This window comes from Ovis aries, chromosome 4 (genome assembly GCF_016772045.2).
Source record: "Ovis aries strain OAR_USU_Benz2616 breed Rambouillet chromosome 4, ARS-UI_Ramb_v3.0, whole genome shotgun sequence".
NCBI lineage: Eukaryota > Metazoa > Chordata > Mammalia > Artiodactyla > Bovidae > Ovis > Ovis aries.
In genome coordinates, this window is record NC_056057.1 from 34876393 (window position 1) to 34899478 (window position 23086).

Consider the following 23086-nt stretch of genomic DNA (forward strand, 5'->3'; position numbering starts at 1 on the left):
AACATAAATGACTCATTTCTGAAATGCATTCTTGTGTTGCAGAAGAAGGATCCAGCGAGTGTATGGAACGCCCTCCGTGTACCTCAAAAGACTATTTCCAGATCCACACTCCATGTGATGAGGAAGGAAAGGTACAGGCTATGTTCAGTCATCTACATCCCTCATTTATCCACCTCTTTTCCTATTTTGAACAGACTACAGGTTGTTCCTTAGTTAAATGAGCAGATACATAGCACATGTGTTTAAGTAGCACGGAGGAAATTTAAGAATTTAGACTCCTAAGTCCACCTTTCTGGCTTTGATTTTCACGTCTGCTGCTTATTAGGTCTTCCCTGTAAGTAGCTCAACTAATAAAGAATCTGCATGTGATGCAGGAGACCAGGGTTTGATCCCTGGGCTGAGAAGTTCCTTTAGAGAAGCAATCCACTCCCAGTATTCTTGCCTGGGAGAGAATTCCACGGACAGAGAAGCCTAGCAGGGTCACATGGGGATCCATGGGATTGCAAAGAGTCAGACACGACGGCGACTAACACACACTGCTTATAGTGCTATGTTGTGTGCTCTGAGTCTCAGATTTTTTCACCTGTACAATGGGAGTAATATCAGTACTTACTTCATAGGGCTGCCATGAAAATACATGAGATACTCAATTTAAGGTTCCCTAACACAGTGCCTGGTGTGTAGTGAGTGCTCAGTCAGTTACTGCTATTGTAAACAGTTAAGTTTTTTCAGGAATATTAGTATCAGGAGAGCACAGCCTTAAAATGTGTTCTGTGACTCACAGAATGAGGATAATGTTTAACTTCTCTTTAATTATTTGGTGACTCAGTAGGTTCAGTCAATAAAAGCCATGCAGCCATAGGTTGATGCAGTTATGGCAGATTGCTATGTAATTGCATTTAGAAAATGCAAATTAATTACCATATAAATGGCACTTAGCCAGAGGAAGGATACAAACCCAAACTCTGCAGTTGACCTGCCATTGTCTTAATTAAAAAGTTAGCCTTACCAGTCTATGTTAGTAGGAGAAACTGAGATTAAGGTGGCTGTGATGCAGCATTCTTTGTGTGTGTTTGCATCTTTGAAATAATGACATTGATTTTTGTCCTTAGGTTCTAATCTGTAATTTTTATATTTATATAATTGTTTATCTTACCCTTAGTCCTTAAGCTTCTTAAATTTACTTTCCAATACTTAAGACAAAGTATATTCTTATATTAACAGTATAGCAAGTACTTAGAATAGGTCAAAGGAAGGACAGTTTAAATTATGGACATTTTCATTTAGAAGTGCATCTATTAATTTCAATCAGAAGAGTAATGTTAACAGCTTTTAAAGAACAAGGATTTATGAAGTATGAACTATGATGTTGAATGGCCTTTAATGGCCAAGTAAGAGCTATTTCTATTTAGAAAATATATGCAGAGAGCCATTGCATGCTAAGTCACTTCAGTTGTGTCTGAGTCTTTGTGGCCCTATGGACTGTAGCCCGCCAGGCTTCTCTGTCTATGGGGGTTCTCCAGGCAAGAATACTGCAGTGGGTTTCTGTGCCTTCCTCCATTAAGGTGAGTTGAAAGTAATTTGGAATAATGTTTCTTTAGTTAAACTTTTCTTGGCTGAACTTTCTTTTATGATGAGTAAGGCGAATTAAATTTATTTTATGTTCAGTTCAGTTCAGTCACTCTGTCGTGTCTGACTCCTTGCTACCCCATCGACTGCAGCAGGCCAGGTTTTCCTGTCTATCACCAACTCCCAGAGCTTACTCAGACTCATGTCCACTGAGTCAGTGATGCCATCCAACCATCTCATCCTCTGTAGTCCTCTTCTCCTTCTGCCTTCAATCTTTCCCAGCAACAGGATCTTTTCCAGTGAGTCAGTTTTTTGCATCAGTTGGCCAAAGTACTGGAGTTTCAGCTTCAACATCTTTCCAGTGAATATTCAGGCCTGATTTCCTTTAGTACTGACTGTTTTGATCACCTGGTTGTCCAAGGGACTCTCAAGAGTCTTCTTTAACACCACAGTTCAAAAGCATCAATTCTTCAGCACTCAGCTTTCTTTATAGTCCACGTCTCACATCCATACATTACTGGAAAAGCCATAGCTTTGACTAGATGGACTTTTGCCGGCAAAGTAATGTGTCTGCTTTTTAATATGCTGTCTAGGTTGGTCATAGCTTTTCTTCCAAGGTGCCAGCATCTTTTAATTTCATGGCTGCAATCACCATCTGCAGTGATTTTGGAGCCCGAGAAAATAAAGTCTGTCACTGTTTCCATCGTTTCCCCATCTATTTGCCATTTAAGCCAACTTTTTCACTCTTCTCTTTCACTTTCATCAAGAGGCTCTTTAGTTCTTCTTCACTTTCTGCCCATAATGGTGGTGTCATCTGCATATCTGAGGTTATTGATATTTCTCCCAGCAATCGTGATTCCAGCTTGTGCTTTATTCAGCCTGGCATTTGGCATGATGTACTCTGCATGGCTGAGTGGCTCAGAGGTTAAAGTATCTGCCTGGAATGCGGGAGACCTGGGTTCGATCCCTGGGTTGGCAAGATCCCCTGGAGAAGGAAATGGCAACCCACTCCAGTACTCTCGCCTGGAGAATCCCATCGAGGGAGGAGCCTGGTAGGCTACAGTCCATGGGGTCGCAAAAAGTCAGACACGACTGAGTGACTTTACTTACTTACTTTGCATATAAGTTAAATGAGCAGGGTGATAATATACTGCCTTGACATATTCCTTTCCTGATTTGGAACCAGTCTGTTGTTCCAAGTCCAGTTCTAGCTGTTGCTTCTTGACCTGCATACAGATTTCTCAGGAGGCAGGTCAGGTGGTCTGGTGTGCCCATCTCTTGAAGAATTTTCCATAGTTTTTTTGTGATCCACACAGTGAAACGCTTTGGTGTAATCAATAAAGTGGAAGTAGATGTTTTTCTGGAAGTCTCTTGCTTTTTTGATGATTCAACAGTTGCTGGCAATTTGATCTCTGGTTCCTCTGCCTTTTCTGAATCCAGCTTGAACATCTGGAAGTTCCTGGTTCATGTACGGTTGAAGCCTGGCTTGGAGAATTTTGAGAATTACTTTGCTCGTGTGTGAGATGAGTGCAGTTGTGCAGTGGTTTGAACATTCTTTGGCTTTTGAATGAAAACTGATCTTTTCCAGTCCTGTGGCCACTGTTGAATTTTCCAAATTTGCTGGCATATTGAGTGCAGCACTTTCACAGCATCATCCTTTTGGATTTCAAATAGCTCAGCTGGAATTCCATCATTTCCACTAGCTTTGTTTATAGTGATGCTTCCTAAGGCCCACTTGACTTCACATTCCGGGATGTCTGGCTCTAGATGAGTGATCACACCATTGTGTGATCACATCACTTCACATCACATCACATCACACCACATCACATCACATCACACCACATCACATCACATCACACCACATCACATCACATCGCTTCATTATCTGGGTCATGAAGATCTTTTTTGTATAGTTCTTCTATGTATTCTTGCCACCTCTTCTTAATATCTTCAGCTTCTGTTAGGTCCATGTCATTTCTGTCCTTTATTGTGCCCATCTTTGCATGAAATTTTCCCTTAGCATCTCTAATTTTCTTGAAGAGGTCTCTACTCTTTCCCATTGTATTGTTTTCCTCTATTTCTTTAAAATGATCACTGAGGAAGGCTTTCTTATCTCTCCATGCTATTCTTTGGAACACTAGTCTTTAATTAAACTGTAAAGAAGGCTGAGCACTGAAGAATTGATGCTGTTGAACTGTGGTGCTGGAGAAGATCTTGAGAGTCCCCTGAACTGCATGGAGATCAAACCAGTCAGTCCAAAGGAAATTAACCCTGAATATTCATTGGAAGGACTGATGCTGAAGTTGAATCTCCAATATTTTGGCCACCTAATGTGAAGAGCTGACTCATTAGAAAAGACCCTGATGCTGAAGAAGATTGAAGGCAGGATGAGACGGGTATGGCAGATGACGAAATAGTTGGATGTCACCACTGACCCAATGGATGTGAATTTGAGCAAGCTCCGGGTAATGGTAAAGGACAGGGAGGCCTCGTGTGCTGCTGTCTATGCAGTTGCAAAGAGTTGGACATGACTGAGAATTGATGCTTTTGAACTGTGGTGTTGGAGAAGACTCTTGAGAGTCCCTTGGACTGCAAGGAGATCCAACCAGCCCATCCTAAAGGAGATCAGTCCTGGGTGTTCATTGGAAGGACTGATGTTGAAGCTGAAACTCCAATACTTGGCCACCTGATGAGAAGAGCTGACTCATTTGAAAAGACCCTGATGCTGGGAAAGATTGAGGGCAGGAGGAGAAGGGGACGACAGAGGATGAGATGGTTGGATGGCATCATCCACTCAAGAACATGGGTTTGGGTGGATTCCAGGAGTTGGTAATGGACAGGGAGGCCTGGTGTGCTGTGGTTCATGGGGTCACAAAGAGTTGGACATGACTGAGCGACTGAACTAAGCAGCACTGAACAGCAATAAAAACATTACTGAACCTTGAATGAATAAGATCTAGTATACAAATGGATCTTGTTTTCGCTATAATAAAAATATTCAAAAATCATGTTTTTATTATGTCAGTGAGTAATGATGTCAGTGAATAGAATGATAAAATCTAGTTGGCCTGTGCTTTAAGAAGGTGTGCTGCGATTCATGGGGTCTCAAAGAGTCGGACACAACTGAGCAACTGAACTGAACTAAAGAAGTAGAGTGACATATTAAATATAGAGTGTACCGCGTGCACATACATGCGTACACACACATATATGAGCACATGTGTACACCCACAGGCATATTGTGTACACAGATACACACAAATTATGGTCTTTTTGTGTTCTTGATAAATAGCAAAACAGTGTACCGGCACTCCATAAACTCAGTGATTCTTTTTAAAAAATTTCAATTGGCATATAGTTGATTTACAATCTTGTATTAGTTTCTGCTATATAGTAAAGTGAATCAGTTATACATATACATATATCCACTCTTTATTCTTTTCCTAGATAGGTCATTATGGAGTACTGAGTAGAATTCCCTGTGCCATACTGTGGGTCCTTGTTAACTATCTCTTTTATATCACTGATTCTTTAAAAACTGATTTAAGTCTTACTTTAAGAGAGAGGTTTCTAGCTTTAGAAGTGAACAAAAAGCAGTAGGAACTTAATTAGATAACATGTATAGTGAAGACATGTCTATTATACACATCCATTCGAATATTTTCCAATTTTATTACATTTTCGTTTGTTCTGGTTTCATCTTTTGAAGAGTTATTTATTCTTGCTTTGAGTAGCCTGGCAATTTGCTGGTGGCTTAATGATGTTTCCCAGGGCATTCATCGACTGTCTTTTGACTCTTATTGTCCTGTCATGCTCTTCTGGATCTTATTGTCCCCTTGCTTGGAGAGCATCATCAAGGGAAATGGCTCTTGAGGTATACAGATTTTGAACATTATAATTCATATGACATAGGAATGTTCAAGTTTTTGAAACTTAGTTATTTGCTTGCTTCCTGCCTATCAGTTCAGTTCAGTCGCTTAGTCATGTCCGACTTTGCAACCCCATGAACTGTAGCACGCCAGGCCTCCCTGTCCATCACCAACTCCTTGAGTTTACCCAAACCCATGTCCATTGAGTCAGTGATGCCATCCAACCATCTCATCCTCTGTCATCCCCTTCTCCTCCTGCCCTCAATCTTTCCCAGCATCAGGGTCTTTTCAAATGAGTCAGCCCTTCTCATCAGGTGGCCAAAGTATTGGAGTTTCAGCTCCAACATCAGTCCTTCCAATGAACACCCAGGACTGATCTCCTTTAGGATGGGCTGGTTGGATCTCCTTGCAGTCCAAGGGACTCTCAAGAGTCTTCTCCAACACCACAGTTCAAAAACATCAATTCTTCAGCACTTGGCTTTCTTTATAGTCCAACTCTCACATCCATATATGACTACTGGAAAACCATAGCCTTGACTAGACAGACCTTTGTTGACAAAGTAATGTCTCTGCTTTTTAGTATGCTGCCTGCCTATAGGGTACACTTTTAAGGAAAATTTTAATTGGTAACTGGAACCATTCTAATCCTGATTAATAGACTCTCATTCACATCATGAAAAATGTGGAGTGTCTACTCATTCACTCATTCATTCAGTGAATCTTTACTGAGCACTAGTTATATGCAAAGTGCTGAGTGATGAGGGCAGAGCCAAGTAAGGACAGACAGAAGAAGATACATGTCTCCATAGACTGAAGAGCACTTGTTGTTCAGCTTTGGTGAACATCAGACTCCCCTGGAGGTTCCTGTCCCAGATTTTCTATTTCAGTAGATCCAGGGCATGGCGTGATAATGTACATTTCTCAGAAGTTCCCAGGTAATTCTGACTCTGCTGGTCCAAGATCTCAGTAATTTAGGAACTTCTGGTCTAGACTTTAGAAAAAGAGTTAATCTGTCATAGAAAATGAGTCATTATTTCTGATCATTATTAGTGCTATAGGAGAGAAGTCTGAGCTTTTGGGTGCTCTGACCAAATCAGGGAAGGCTTCAGAGGTATGTAAAACCTGGGTGAAATGTTTATTAAAAAATCTATAAAATCAAATGTTTTACATATAGTTCTTAATCTAGCCATAGATCCACTAATCGTATCATTTGGTCCACAGCTCTCTGTCTTATCCACAGGGAGATAATGAGAAGCTCTATCAAAAGTTTTGTTAATATTAAAAGATGCCCTCTCTTGAGGAATACTTGTCTGTTATCCAGTCAACTAGTCAACATTCTTCTGGGCTCAGATCTCAAGCACTGAATCTTTGCATGTGTTTGTATATAGCTATATAGGTGTACCTCATGCAACATTTGTAAAATGTGGGTTCTAAACAACCTTTAGAAAACAGAACACACATGAAAATTTCAAGTTCACTCACTGCTATGAAAGCATGCCTACTCTAGCACTTGCTTATGTCATGAGTTGTATCCAGTGCAACTCCCTACTCTCACCCCCACATCTGGTCACACTCAGGCTCCATACCATGTCAGTTTGGCTTCTGTAGTTGGAGATAATTATGAAATTAATGTATTGAATTTAAAAATACTTTTGAGAATTTGAGTGGGAACAGGCAGGGCAGGAGTCCCTTGAGGAAGGGGACTCCCTTGGGGAAGTTATCACAGAGCAAACAGTTTTACCAAGCCTTTCTTTTGCTCTTCTCACTGATATTCTTGGCTCAGTTTGATTTCCTTCTCAGATAGCTTCTTTCTGTGGTGCCAAATACACTCTGATATCTCCATTCCAGCCACTATCATCCTCACAGAATTTGATCAAAGGAAGGCTGAACAAAGTTTCTGAAAATACTGGCCCTGATTGAATCTTGAGCCCATCTCAAACCAGACATTCTGTCCAGTAGTGTGAGCTACTCTGGTTATACTGCTTAGTTCACCTGCTAATGTCTACGGCTGGGAAGGCTAGACCATGTGGCTCCCAGTTCCTTTCATCACCACACAAGTTAGTTCCAAAAGAGAAAGAGATACTGTCTGTTAGCACAATAAAATGAGAGTGATTCTGCATAGATTCCAGAACACATCACTCTTAAATAATGTAGATCTGGCAAGATTGTCTTGAAATCCTGGGAATTCCCGCAGATTTTGTACATACCTCTTTTGATACTTATGTGATGATCAACATTTGCAATACTTTGATATGTTTTTCAGTCGCTAAGTCATGTCCAACTCTTTGCAACCCCATGGACTGCAGCACTGCAGGCTTCCCTGTCCTCCACTATCTCTCGGAGTTTGTTCAAGTTAATGTCCATTGAGTTGGTGATGCTATCCAACCATCTCATTCTCTGCCACCTTCTTCTCCTTTTGCCTTCAGTCTTTCCCAGCATCAGGGTCTTTTCCAGTGAGTCAGCTACTCACATCAGGTGGCCAAAGTATTGGAGTTTCAGTATCAGTCCTTCCAAAATATTCAGAGTTGATTTTCTTTAGGATTGACCAGTGTGATCTCCTTGCAGTCCATGGCACTCTCTAGAGTCTTTGATATGAGATCACTTTATTGCAAATACTTGTAAAGATGACTGTTTCCTTCACCAAACTCTCTGCTTCCCATAGACAGAAACATGTTCTTAATTATTAAAAAATAAAAATAACAATTTTAGGTGTAGTAGAGTACCCAGATGGAGAAGGCAATGGCACCCCACTCCAGTACTCTTGCCTGGAAAATCCTATGGACGGAGGATCCTGGTGGGCTGCCGTCTATGGGGTCGCACAGAGTCGGACACAACTGAAGTGACTTAGCAGCAGCAGCAGCAGCAACAGCAGCAGCAGCAGCAGCAGAGTACCCAGAATGCAGAAGATAGTGAATTATCTTTTGAATGAATTAATGAATGAGAGAATTAGTAAGTGAATGTATGATTAACACAGTTAGAGTGTTGTATTCTGTCCTCTGTAGAGGCTTGAAGAAATTTTGACAAAATGGGAAGACTCCAGAGACAAGAAGTAGATAAGTACTTCATATGAAATATTATTGAAATTACTAGAAATATTTTTTTCAGATTGGAGGAAAGACCCCATCGAATGGTGGACTGGTGATCATCTTTCTGATGTTTCCTACTAGTCCAAAAGAGATTTGATCTCTTTCCTTTGAATAAGCATGACATTTCATGTTTCTCTTGGAAATGATGATGATGATAGTAGTAGTAGTGATAGTGTTAATAGCAGAAGCAGGTGTCATTTACATATTTATCTACATGTTTGCTTTGTGTGTATATTCAAGAATTGCTTCCAGTTCTTTTTTCAACAGCTGTGTAACTGGACTTTAGTAAACCCAGTTTGAAAATGGGAAAACTGAGACTTAATGAGATTAAATAATTTTTTTAAGGTCATAGCTATTTGTGGCTATGTCTTAAGACTAGAATTCTAATCAACTCTGTTGTTTTCCAATCTGATGCTTTTGTATCCTCTTCATATATTTTCTTTTTCTATTATAGTAGTTTGTGAACCTTTCTCTTACAAACAGAGGTTTGTAAACCTTTTTCAGAACAGTTTGTCTCACTAATATTTAAATTTCCTACACTGCTTTCTTCTACATGTAGTAGATACTTAGTAAGAATTTCCTGAATATTAAGTTTAAGCATTTGAAAGAAAGTCTTAGAATAAAAAGCAAGCGAAATGCCCTTGGAGCTTTTGTTTCTTAATTAGGATGATGGAAAAACATTTTTCAGTGACTAGGGATTTCTCAATTTAAAAATTTCACAAGTCTTCTTAAACATCTTTACTTAAAAGAAAGCTTTGCTACTGCTAAGTCACTTCAGTCGTGTCCGACTCTGTGCGAACCCATAGACGGCAGCCCACCAGGCTCCCCCGTCCCTGGGATTCTCCAGGCAAGAACACTGGAGTGGGTTGCATTTCCTTCTCCAGTGCATGAAAGTGAAAAGCGAAAGTGAAGTCGCTCAGTCGTGTGTGACTCTTAGCGACCCCATGGACTGCAGCCCACCAGGCTCCTCCGTCCATGGGATTTTCCAGGCGAGAGTACTGGAGTGGGGTGCCATTGCCTTCTCCAAAAGAAAGCTTTACTGAGATGTAATTATCATACCATAAGGTCATCCATGTATAGTGTCGATTCAGTTTATTATTATTATTGTATTTAATTTTAGAACATTTTCTTACCTAAAGCCCCAGCTAGAACCTTCAGGACAATGTTAGATCCCCATGGTGTCTTCCACATAATGGAAGAATAGGACCCAGGCTTTAAAGCATTTAGAGAAGAGACAGGAAATGACAAGGAAAAACAGCAGCAGAGGCTTCATAAAAAAGGAATCTTAGTGAATGTTGATGCATTGAAGTGTGGGCTGAGGACCAGCCTAGAGCATTTGTGGATGTTGAGCCCGACCTTGAAGGAGGGGTCCTTCACACCTTGGCAGAATGGTATGGTACTTCTAAGAGAAGTGGTGATAAGTGCCCAGTGGTTTGCAGCTGGAGAGGATCAAGGTTTGGGAGAGGCAGAGAGGTGAGTGATAGACTGTCTGCCTGAAAACTTTCGAGTTAGAACATCATGATGCACACGGCTGTGATGCCGGAGTGGCAATCAGTAAATCCTTTTAAATCACATGTAATTTAGCTTAGATGAGTTGTCAGTCTGCAAAGGGTTTGGTGGGTTTGTGCAGAGACTTCCAAAGGGAGAAAGCTGTCAACCGTGAACAAACCCAGTCTCAAATTTGAATGGTATTTTTATGTGAAAACCAGCTTCCAATTGATACCTCCAATGCGTCTCTTTAAAACATGTTTTACTCATGCTTAATATAAGTATACACAGATCTTACAGCTCTTCTGTAGCCTTAATGGCAATCTGCTAAGTTTTGCTCTATTAGGGTTTTAGTTTCATAAAGCATTTCATAATTTTATCTCAACTTGCCAAAGAATGAGTTGATTATTGGTTTTTCACCTGCACTGTCAGCCGTCTGGTACTAAATATCATTAATATTAATCATTATCTTTCCTCAGTCAGCCAGACTTGAAAGCATCTGTCCGTATTAGAGAGGCACAGAATCAATCTGCATGTGAAGCAAGAGGCTTTGCAAAGAAAACTTTTACTACAGAGCATTTGCAATTTGACTTCCAAGTGTTTAAAGGTGGTGCACATTTTTCTAAATTTTAAACATATACTGTGCTTGGTTTGAAAATCATGTGGTTAAGGCATTTGTCTAAAATCAATAAAACTTTTTTTTTTATTATTTTTACCTTCACCAAACCAACTCTCCTTGGCTAGTGCTAGTTTACCATTTACTAGCTGTGTATGACTTTGGGGCTCTTATCTGAAGTTTCCTCATTTACAAGCTTGTGCACAATATAACTGAGCTCCTGAAATGGTGGGGAAGATTGCACAAAGCCTCCAGGATGAGCCTTCAGCGCACAGCCTCAGCACCACACCCACTCGCATATGGGAGCCATCTCTTCCCAAGAGCGCAATACCTCACACGCAACTCAGTGCAGTTTTAGTTAATGTCAAAATAAATCAGCAAATTGGTGAATTGATCATCATTAGAGACTTGTTTTCTATACGTATTAAGCCGGACTTTAAAAAAGAGAATCCCCCAAACATAAAGTGTTTATTTGCTTACATTCTCTGAATTTTATATTGTCTTTCTCAGAGGAATTGAGAGCTTCTGTTGGATACAGGATCTAATTAATTTTTTCAGCTATTTAGGAAACTCCAGCAAGAATAGCAATCATTTTTGCAGATGGTGAGAAAGGCAGATGGTTGAAGTGGCTGGTTAAGCTGTGTCATGACATAGGCCATAAATGTAGAATTGTAAAAAAAAAAAAAAAACCCAAACAACAGTTATTTATAATTCTGTTGAGACATCTAGTTTTTAAACTATGTTCTTAAGTAGCCTTCATCAGATAAGGTAATTTATTAATATTTGAGAATAAAATTGAGTGGCCTCAAGGGCTTACTATATATGATTTATTATTAACTGGAAATAACTATAGAGAATTGGAGAAGGAAATGGCAACCCACTCCAGTGTTCTTGCCTGGAGAATCCCAGGGACAGGGGAGCTGCTGGTGGGCTACTGTCTATGGGATCGCACAGAGTCGGACACGACTGAAGTGACTTAGCAGCAGCAGCAGCAGCAACTATAGAGAATTGTCTTTAATTTTGATTCTCCTGCTTCAATACTAGACTTACTATTGCTTTCAAGGAGAAATGGTACTTTCAGCTGAACATATGAAATAAATTTTAGTCTATTTTTAAAAAGCATGTTCAGCTGTGAAAGAACTTGAGTGATTTTTCTCTTTGCATGTAGACTGCCTTTTCTATTTTTCCGCTGAGCATATACATTTTGTTTCGAAATGGCTAACTCACTTAATGTTTCTTTCTAGTTCCAAAAGATAAGAATTTTATAATCACAATTTCTGGGTTTGGCTGACTTGTAGCTACTTAGTTGTATTTTGTTTTATTTTTGGGTACACACATGTGTGAGAAGAAAAGTTTAAAAGACTACCCTCCATGAAGGTAGAGGAGACCTTAATCCTGTCATTTAGAACACAGGTGACAGGGCCTAGAAGCCTCAGGAGGAAATAGTTTGGCTACAGTTCTTGTAGTCTAACCTCAGGTTATTTGGAAAGACTCAGAGAACAGCTACCAGTGTATGAAATAACGTGATTGAAATGTGAAGCTAGAGATATTCAACTAAAAAAGTAACATTTTTGTTTTACCATCACTAAGTGCAAAGCAAGATGGTGTGGGCTGTAGAAAGGGGAAAGGAAGAGGGTAGTGAGGGCTGGGTCTCAACACCAGGAAGATAGTCTGCAGAGAAACTTAGGGCACTTTTGGAATAAAGTGAACAAGTGGCTAGAAGAGTAAGAGTTGCAGTCATGTTCTGTATGTTTGAAAGAGGAATTTCATAATGATACCCTGTATATATGAGGTAAGGTCTTTGCAGCTTAGTGTAAAACCATTTGGAGGTAACTGTCATTTTCCCACCAAAGTGTTTTTTTCTGCCTCATTTTATTACTGAAGTTTTAGATTCTCTTCAGCTGGCTCTCTGTTTTGTCACTATTTGGACCTTACCTAGGCTGTCAGTTTAACATTTTTGTTATTGGAAGTTTAAAGCAAATAAAGCATGTTACAGGACCTGCAAGTTTTTTTTTTTTTCTTTTGCAGACACAGATAATGTACAAGTGGATAGAGCCCAAAATCTGCCGAGAGGATCTCACGGATGCTATTAGGTTGCCCCCTTCTGGAGAGAAGAAGGATTGCCCACCTTGCAACCCTGGGTTTTATAACAATGGATCGTCTTCCTGCCATCCCTGCCCTCCTGGAACGTTTTCGGATGGAACAAAGGGTATGGGATATCAATTGGCCCAAGAATCAGACCTTTAGTAAAATAAACTTGTTGGGTCACATTGACATTGTCCTGAATTGCTTTTATGGAAAATTCCTTAAAACACATAATTTTCTTATCTCACAGGCTGAAGAAGAGTTAAGAAATATAAAGGAATTATGAGACTGCAGTGGCTTATTCAGTATAGCAAAGAATATTTTTTTAATGGCATTTCATGTAACACACATCCTCTTAATGGGATGATGCTTTGGATATTTTTAAGAGAATTCCACTAATTTAAATGATTAAGGATAAGTGCTCCTTTTCCAGTGTGTGTGTGCACACAAACATTGATGTAAGCATAAAATACAACTCCTATTTCAATTGGAATAACCACATTTTATACCATAATAATAGAAAAAACTGATTATTTTGATCAGACAGCAATTAAATAGTCCCTAAGTAGGTTGTTTCAATGTGTGCGTTTGGGAAAAACTTAACAATATTAAAGAAAGATGGTTACAGAATTTGTTTTAATTTTATTAGATAAAGATTACAATGCATTATTGTTGTAGATACCTTACTTGAGTATAACCATGCTGTATGCTTAATATCCAGAGCCTTTGAGAGCATAAAAAGCAGTTGAATTGATTTGTGTTGAAATCTGCTTGCTGCAGGCTATCAATAGTATGATATATCCACTAATTTGAATTTAGTTTTCTCATTTGTAAAATTGCAGAGAATAATATGTAGCTCATCATCGTTGAGAACTTATATGAAAATGTCTCTGTAGTACTTCAGTACCAGAAAATGCTTGCTCAATAAACAATGTCTCCCTCTCCCCTTCTTTTACTGATGTGGTAATGCAGAGTGTCTTGGCTACATGAAAACAATGGTTGTAAAAGACCCTTTATTTCAATGTTGCAGATTTAAATATTAATTTAAATAAGGTTTGTTTATAAATCTGACTCTTTCCACACTCCTCAGTTCCTGTCATCACTTTTCAGTACAGACTATATTTTAAATTTCAAGTCATCAGTCCATAATTGATATAATGTTCTATTAAGTTTAGTAACTAATAGGAAGGATGTAATATTTCTTTCTTTATGAAGTGGGGGAAACTGATTCTAAAATCACATGTAAGAGAAGTTGTTTCAGAGTTACCTTTCTTATGCAAGTTTGTAATTTCGTATACATGTTTGTAAACATGGTCATAGACTCCATCGGAAGAGGAGTCGGAGGTGATTTAACCCTCCCCGAGCTCAGTGCTGAGCCAGAAAACCAAGCCAGGCAGTATAATTCAGTATAAGCAGTTATGCCCAGAAATGAAATAAATTATTTTAGAAGAGTTTGTGTTCATTTCCTTTTTCATGTTAGTCAAGTATATGTATACTCTACCCAGAATTATTTTTCTTTCAGACTGCTCTTGAAAAAGTTCTTAATTCTTAAGAGCTTTACTCTCTCTCCTTACTATTTGCCTCCCTGATGATTAAAGTTTAGTAGTGCTTGGAACAGAGGAAGAGGAAATTAACCAGAAGTGACATCATTATAATTCTCTGTCCCACTTATCTCTTGTAGAATGTAGACCATGTCCAGCAGGAACGGAGCCTGCACTTGGGTTTGAATATAAATGGTGGAATGTACTTCCTGGCAACATGAAAACCTCCTGTTTCAATGTTGGGAATTCAAAGTGTGACGGCATGAATGGTGAGTTCAGAATCAGCCTTCTCAATGTATTTTGGTGGTAGTGTCTCTTGGACTCACTTGTGTAAAAACACACTAAATATTGGTATGAGGAACCTTAATCTTATCTCTTGGCTACTTGTCTTCCCAGACCTCACCTAAAATTAGTTAATACAGTGCCACAGCCACATGACTGTCCTATAAGAATATAAACTATTTTGCATTTTTGAGTCAGTTTTGAAATAAATATTGAGGATCACCACTTATGGTTGTTATAAATACTAGAATAGATTACTAAGGGAGACAATGAAATTTATGTTGTTTTCTTGGAAGGGTCATAGTGTATACATACCACTTCATGAAAATGTTCTGCCTGGTTTGTTTTTCTGGCTCAGCACTGAGCTCGGGGAGGGTTAAATCATCTCTTACTCTTCTTCCTATGGAGTCTATGACCGTGTTTACAAACATGTATCAACCTCACTTACTGAAAACTTGGAAACATGGCTGAACTCTATGGGATGGTTGCTGAATTTTATTTGTTCTTACATTTTAGTGAGCGTACACTTCATTATTCTGTAATATTTGTTGTTCGAATGAATGACAATATCTCTATGTATATTTTTAAACTTGATGCTAGATATAGATGTTACAGATATTAAAATGTGCTCTTTACTTTTACAAGTTTACTGGTATTTTTTATGAGTTCAGTTTTTCTCAATACTATAGTTAATCATTGGGAAAATGCTATTTAATCACATCTGTTTTACATTAGCGCCTATCCAAAATAAACAGATTTGAAATGTGGGGAGTGAGGTGTACACATGAGTACTCAGTTTGACAAATCCTAGGTCCTTGAATAATTTTGGTTAAACAGATTCATGAAGGAAACCTTTATATATAAAGAACATTATGGAACAGTACTCTTTATCACCTAATAATCCCACTTCTGGGATTTTTTTCCTAAAGGAGAAGAAGAAATTACATAGTAATTATTACCCGACTATAGGATTTTTGTTCTAAAATTATCATGTGGTTGAGGAAGTTTAAAATATTGCAAAAATAAGAAGGAGAATGTATTGATGAAAGCATTGGTACATTTGTGTGTGCATGCACTGACTAGTAAAGATTATCTGAAACATTAATTTTTTTAAAGAAGTTACTCTTAGTCTAAATTTCATGACAGTATTTGATTTAGCCACTTGTTGACTCATTCACTTGTTGTTTAGTTATTAAATCATGTCCAACTCTTTTGCCACCCCATGGACTATAGCCTGCCAGCCTCTTCTGTCCATGGGATTTCCCAGGCAAGAATACTGCGGTGGATGCCATTTTCTTCTTTGGGGATCTTCCCAATCCAAGGATCTAACCCATGTCTCCTACATTGGCAGGTGGATTCTTTATCATTGAGCCAGCCAGGGAAGGCTTCTCGTTCACTCAGAGGCTATAATTTAAATTTTTGCTGATTTTCTGAAATGTTCAATTATTAATTTAAGTATACATCTCTGCAATATTAGCATGTGATACTGAAATAGCAAACAGTAAGTGAAAGATACAAAGATAAAGGAGATTATAATTTTATGACTGGTGGTTCAGTAAGTAGCCTCGAGGAAAGCAGTGCTCAGAATAATGAGGATCAAAGTGAGAGGCCCAGGGTAACTTGTCTGGTGAGGTCATTACTGCATCATGGAATTAAAGTGGATGTGCTTTGACCAACTTGACTGTGTGACTTGAAGTACTTTGAGGTTCTTTTGTATGCTCAGTTGGAATTTCCCATGGTTGTGGGACAGGTATGTATAAGTACATCTTTATGTACTGGAATTTTGCCTAAGAGGAATTTAGAGTTGTAAACAAATTAGTGTTTATTCACAAAGCTTTCATTGAGCTTTATCTCTAATAACAAAACTGGAAATAATCGAAATTCCAGCAATATGATAATGTTTATAAAAGTCATGCTGTACTAATTGGATGAGATGTTATGTAATCATTAAAAATGACAGCCATATGGAAAACAATTTGGCAGTATTTCAAACATTTTGAATGGTCCTGTTCTCTAACCCAGTAATTTCACGTCTGGGAATTTACACTAAGGAAACTGTGTGATGTAAAGAAAGAAATTATGCACAGATATGCTAATTTTAGTATTATTTATGAGAGTCAAAAATATGAGAAAACAAAGTTTTCAACATGGGGTATGATTAAATAAAATGATGATATAACCTTATAGCATATTGTTAACTCTTTAACACTAGATGTAACAAACATCTTTAATGGGAAAGTATTTTTGATATAATGATTATTAGAAAAATGAGAAGATAATGCCAAGTGAAAAAAAAAACAGAAAATAGATTATACAATAAAACCTAAGGTATATTTTAAAGAAAATTATGCACTAGATAAAGAGTGAAAAGAAATACTCTGAAATGTTGTTCATTACTTGGGCTGGGAGGTTTCTGAGAAGTTTGAATTACTTCATTGTTTTCATTTAGTCCATTGTATTTAATAAATATTCCTCATGTATTCACATTGCTTTCAGAATCAGAGTAACAGTACAAAATATTGGCTTTAAAAAATATATTTATTTGACCCAGTAGTTCTGATAGCTTCTGGTGAATGATGTTGGATTCATGATCTCCAAAGAAGATTTAGTTTTGGGACCAGGCTTGATCACTCAAGAGCTTTTGTGTAGCAGAGTTTTATTAAAGTGAAAAAACGGACAGAGAAAGCTTCTGACATAGACATCGGAAGGGGGATGGAGCCTGCCCCCACTCACTAGTCTTATCAAGGCCTTATACACTTTTCAGACCCGCTCCCACAGCGTCCATTTTAAGATGACAGGATTAGTCAGAAGGTTCTCAAGGAGAAACATGTCCTCCAGCAGGATACATTGTTGGTATATAATCATGCTACACAGTTTAAGGAAAAACATATCCTTGAGCAAGATGAGTTGTTTTGTTGTGCAGTTATTAGCTCTGGGCTTAAAGAAAAAAAACATTTGGCCCTTTTCTCCTCCTTGAGATCTCCAGACCCCTATCTCCTCCTTGAGAGCCCCAGACCCCTTTCTCCTCTCAAGGGCCCTGGACCCCTTCCTCCTTGAGGGCCCCAGACTACTTATCAACCTACCTAGGAATTAATTCTCTCAGTTCTTTTATTGGTATTCTTTTCTAGAAAAATATAGAAAAGCTTTACCAAAAATATATTAATTATAGTGTCACTTAAACTAGCTAAAAAAGCTAAAACAATCCAGATGGTTACACTGGATGTATGGTCAGCAGGAGGTAAGTCCTGTAGTGGGAGTGATTTCTTACATTATGAGAATTAGTTATATCTGTCTACATGATAAACTATCAACTCAGTCATTAGCATATTGGTGAACCATTTATACATAAAAATGCTTATGTAATAATGTTAGTGTATAAAACTATGAAGCAAAATGTCATCAGCAATAAGATTTCAGTTATGTAAAACCATGTATGCATCAAAAAGATAGTGAAAAGAAACTCCTCAGAATGTTAACAGTAGTTTTTTTCTGGGTGGTGAATTTATAAATAATTTTACTTTTCATCTTTAGATTTTTCTGTAGCTTTCAAATTTTACAGTAAGTATAAATGTGATTTCTAAAAACATAAAAATTAACACAAAATAGAAATTATGTGTAGAAACATGAAAAATGTGGGATTCATTCTGAGGGAAAAAGCAAAATACAAAAGTGCTATAAGAATGTATCACAAACTGGGGGGTTTAAGACCACAGAAATTTACACTCTTGCAGCTCTGGAGGCTAGAAATTTGAAACCCTGGAATTGGCTTCCCCCTAGACCAGGGATTCCCCAGTAGCTCAGAAAGTTAAGTGTCTGTCTGTAATGCAGGAGACCTGGGTTTGATCCTTGCGTCAGGAAGATCCCCTGGAGAAGGAAATGGCAACCCACTCGGTACTCTTGACTGGAAAATCCCATGGATGAAGGAGCCTGGTAGGCTACATTCCATGGGGTCACAAAGAGTTGGACGTGACTGAGCAACTTCTCTTTCTTTCTTTTTAAGACCACAGAAATCTACACTGTTGCAGCTCTGGAGGCTAGAATTTTGAAACCCCAGAATTGGCAGGGCCATGTTCCTCCAAAGGCTCCCTGGGAAGACTCTTCCTTGCCTCTTCTAACTTCTAGTGGCTCCAGGCATTCCCTGACTTATGGCAGCATAACTCCAGTCTCTGTCTCATCTTCATGTGACTGTCTTCTCCTTGGGTCTCTGTGTCTCTGTGTGCTTATATGGTGTTCTTCCTGAGTGTCTGTGTCTAAATTTCCCTCTTCTCATAAGGACACCATTTGTATTAGAGTAAGCCTCCCCGTAATGACCTCATCTTAACTTGATGATATCTACCAAGGCTCTGTTTCCAAATCAGGTCTGTTCATGAGTACAGGGGTTAGAACTTCAATATATGTCGTTTTTTAGACAGGCAATATAATAAAACATATAGTAACGGCCAGTGTTCAAACATGAGATATATTTGTTTCCTCTTGCAAAGATTTGCCATTAATAAGTTTTGCCATTAATTAATAACCTTGTTTGATGGTATTTGGAGGGCTGCATCTCCTTACATTTTATTGTGGCCGTTTCAGTCCATGGCATGCTGATTGTTTCTTTGCAGAGGGCAGACTCACATCACATTCTATGAGCACATATTACCCCATACTTTGACTGGTCTTAGCTGTGTCGCTTATATTCTACTGATTTCATAGTGAGGGTGGACCCCGTCTTAGCTTTCTTTCCCTAATATGTATCATGGTTTGTGAGACTCAATGCCAGTTCAGTGAATGAATAAGTAAGTAAGTGAATGTGAATAGGTGTTAAATTAGGGAACAATAATACAATGAACTCTAAGAAAGAACTACAGACCTCACATCTTCATTAAGTAATTTGAAGTTTCTATTTCCCATTGGTTAACTGAAGACTAAGATTTTTTTCTTAGTTTATTAAACTGGATAAAAACCATCTGTTCTTATTTAAAAAGATCATGCTTCATTGAGAAGACTGTTGTTAGTTTTACCATTAAGTAACTTTGTTGCAAAAATATGCATTACTTGATTATTCCTGGAGAATCATATGCAATATCTTTATTGATATATAGGCATCTACATCTGCACGCAATTTACAACAGGAATTAAAAAATAGGGAATTCTTTTTTTTTTGTGGCCTTATATAAAAAGATTGTTGGAAATCATTCATGGAGTTTTTGGTGATAACCTTTATCTTTTCTAGGTTGGGAGGTGGCTGGAGATCACATCCAGAGTGGGGCTGGAGGTTCCGATAATGATTACCTGATCTTAAACTTGCATATCCCAGGATTTAAGTAAGGAAAACCAATTCTGATTCCCTTATGTAAGAATCCTCATGCTTGTTTCCCAACAGAAACAGATGAAGCAGAACTGCTTTTATAAAATATATTATTATAATACTGTGATGTACTTAGCAAATAGCAAGCTGAGTAGGATAGTATAGATTTAAGAATATCTATAGAATCAGCGATTAGGGAACTGTAATTGTTAATTGTATATTAGTTAGATGAAGCTGAAAGTTTAAAAAAAATACTCTATCCAAACATTATGAAAACTATGACTCTTGGATGCTTACTTGAGAGATAGTAGTCTAAGACATTTGCAAGAGAATCTTTTTTTTGCTTACTGTTTTTTCGCAGTTCTATATGTAAAGCACAATGTTACACATTCACAATTTGCTTTAGTCCCCCACGTTGAATTTCCCAATTGGAGTTTTTTCTTGCTATAGGCTATATGGCGACATTTACCCCAGGAGGTCTGAACATATCGCTGTGGTTTTGTAGACTCCGTGCAGCAGTAGACTAGGAAGAGAGAAGAGCATGGCTTTCAGCCTAATGAATAAAGTGACTTAATTTTTTCAGATTGTACTTAGAACATGCTATAAGTATCATACTTTTAATCTGTTAAATAGACCACCAACATCGATGACTGGAGCCATGGGTTCTGAACTGGGAAGAATAACATTTGTTTTTGAGACCCTCTGTTCAGCTGACTGTGTTCTGTACTTCATGGTGGTAAGTGAAAAAGTGGCTTTCAGAGGTAAATTTCTAGGCTTAGCATTCTCTTTCAAGTGTGAACTTATTTATACAACCTGGGATAAGAATCCCATTTTTCTTCCCGTTTTTAGAATCTTCCAAAAACATTTAAAAATGTCTAAAGAACTCACTAAGAGTTGCTAAGTCTACAAAGCACTCATTCCACATGGAGAGAAATGAGTGATGAGGTATGGGTGACAGACAGAAGCCAAGAAATATTAATCCTGTAGAAAATTTCTTCAAAAAATATGCCACTAACAGAAGTGAAAATTCTGCCCTAGTAACCGCTCAGCAGTTCAAACCACCATGAGGGAAAAGCATGTATTAATAAGTGAGAGTACAAAGTAATGGAGGTGGGAGAGCATTGGGAAAAATGACACTCTTCCTTGTTAAATTAATACATGTAGACAAAGGATTTTATTAGGTACATGTCATAATTTTGCCCATTTTTTCCCTGGATGTCCTATAAATCTTATCTAATAGCTTGAGAAAAAGTAGCAACACAAAATTTACTAAGACATCATGCAGGTATTAGAAGGTTGTTGGCTAAGAGTTTAGTGTTATCATTAAGTGGTGACATCAATGACATTATTAATTATTTTCCAACAGTCCTTTCAGTCAATCAGTTCAGTTGCTCGGTTGTGTCCGACTCTTTGCGACCTCATGAAAAACAGTACGCCAGGCCTCCCTGTCCATCACCAACTCCCAGAGTTCACTCAGACTCACGTCCATTGAGCTGGCGATGCCATTCAGCCATCTCATCCTCTGTCATCCACTTCTCCTCCTGCCCCCAATGCCTCCCAGCATCAGAGTCTTTTCCAATGAGTCAACTCTTTGCATGAGGTTGCCAAAGTACTGGAGTTTCAGCTTCAACATCAGTCCTTCCAATGAACACCCAGGACTGATCTCCTTTAGAATGGACTGGTTGGATCTCCTTGCAGTCCAAGGGACTCTCAAGAGTCTTCTCCAACACCACAGTTCAAAAGCATCAATTCTTCAGTGCTCAGCTTTCTTCACAGTCCAACTCTCACATCCATACATGACCACTGGAAAACCATAGTCTTGACTAGACAGACTTTTGTTGGCAAAGTAATATCTCTGCTTTTGAATATGCTATCTAGGTTGCTCAGAACTTTCCTTCCAAGGAGTAAGCGTCTTTTAATTTCATGTCTGCAGTCACCATCTGCAGTGATTTTGGAGCCCCCCAAAATAATGTTTGACACTGTTTCCACTGTTGCCCCTTCTATTGCCCATGAAGTGATGGGACCAGATAACATGATCTTCGTTTTCTGAATGTTGAGCTTTAAGCCAACTTTTTCACTCTCCTCTTTCACTTTCATCAAGAGGCTCTTTAGTTCCTCTTCACTTTCTGCCATAAGGGTGGTGTCATCTGCATATCTGAGGTTATTGATATTTCTCCTGGCAATCTTGATTCCAGCTTGTGCTTCTTCCAGCCCAGTGTTTCTCATGATGTACTCTGCATATAAGTTAAATAAGAAGGGTGACAATATACAGCCTTGATGTACTCCTTTTCCTATTTGGAACCAGTGTGTTGTTCCATGTGCAGTTCTAACTGTTGCTTCCTGACCTGCATACAGATTTCTCAAGAGGCAGATGAGGTGGTCTGGTATTCCCATGTCTTTCAGAATTTTCCATAGTTTCTTGTGATCCACACAGTCAAAGGCTTTGGCATAGTCAATAAAGCAGAAATAGAGGTTTTTCTGGAACTCTCTTGCTTTTTCCATGATCCAGCGGATGTTGGCAATTTGATCTCTGGTTCCTCTGCCTTTTCTAAAACCAGCTTAAGTATCTGGAAGTTCATAGTTCACGTATTGCTGAAGCCTGGCTTGGAGAATTTTGAGCATTAGTTTACTAGCGTGTGAGATGAGTGCAATTGTGCAGTAGTTTGAGCATTCTTTGGCATTAACTTTCTTTGGGATTGGAATGAAAACTGACCTTTTCCAGTCCTGTGGCCACTGCTGAGTTTTCCACATTTGCTGGCATATTGAGTGCAGCACTGTCACAGCATCGTCTTTCAGGATTTGAAATAGCTCCACTGGAATTCCATCACCTCATCTAGCTTTGTTCGTAGTGATGCTTTCTAAGGCCCACTTGATTTCACATTCCAGGATGTCTGGCTCTAGGTGAGTGATCACACCATCGTGATTATCCAGGTCGTGAAGATCTTTTTTGTACAGTTCTTCTGTGTATTCTTGCCACCTCTTCTTAATATCTTCTGTTTCTGTTAGGTCCATACCATTTTTGTCCTTTATCCAGCCCATCTTTGCATGAAATGTTCCCTTGGTATCTCTAATTTTCTTGAAGAGATCTCTAGCTTTTCCCATTCTGTTGTTTTAGTAGCTAGTTAATAGTCTGTTAACAATTTCCTGCATGATATACAAGATATGTGTAGATTTAAGTATTAACTCATGATGGTAGTAAAAGAAAATGATGACTAATCTTCAACACATCTATGAATAACTAAGAAGCCTTTAATTCT

General features: G+C 38.5%; 1 protein-coding gene across 3 annotated transcripts in view; it reads left to right on the forward strand.

Annotated features, from left to right (window-relative positions):
• ELAPOR2 (endosome-lysosome associated apoptosis and autophagy regulator family member 2) overlaps window positions 1–23086 on the forward strand; it is a 216189-nt gene that overhangs the window by 152141 nt on the left and 40962 nt on the right. For all 3 annotated transcript variants that reach the window (XM_004007800.6, XM_060414974.1, XM_060414975.1), the window contains 5 exons: window positions 43–131; window positions 12660–12840; window positions 14398–14526; window positions 19755–19845; window positions 20463–20565. In XM_004007800.6, coding sequence (XP_004007849.2) covers window positions 43–131; window positions 12660–12840; window positions 14398–14526; window positions 19755–19845; window positions 20463–20565 — 593 coding nt within the window. The remainder of the gene's footprint in view (window positions 1–42; window positions 132–12659; window positions 12841–14397; window positions 14527–19754; window positions 19846–20462; window positions 20566–23086) is intronic.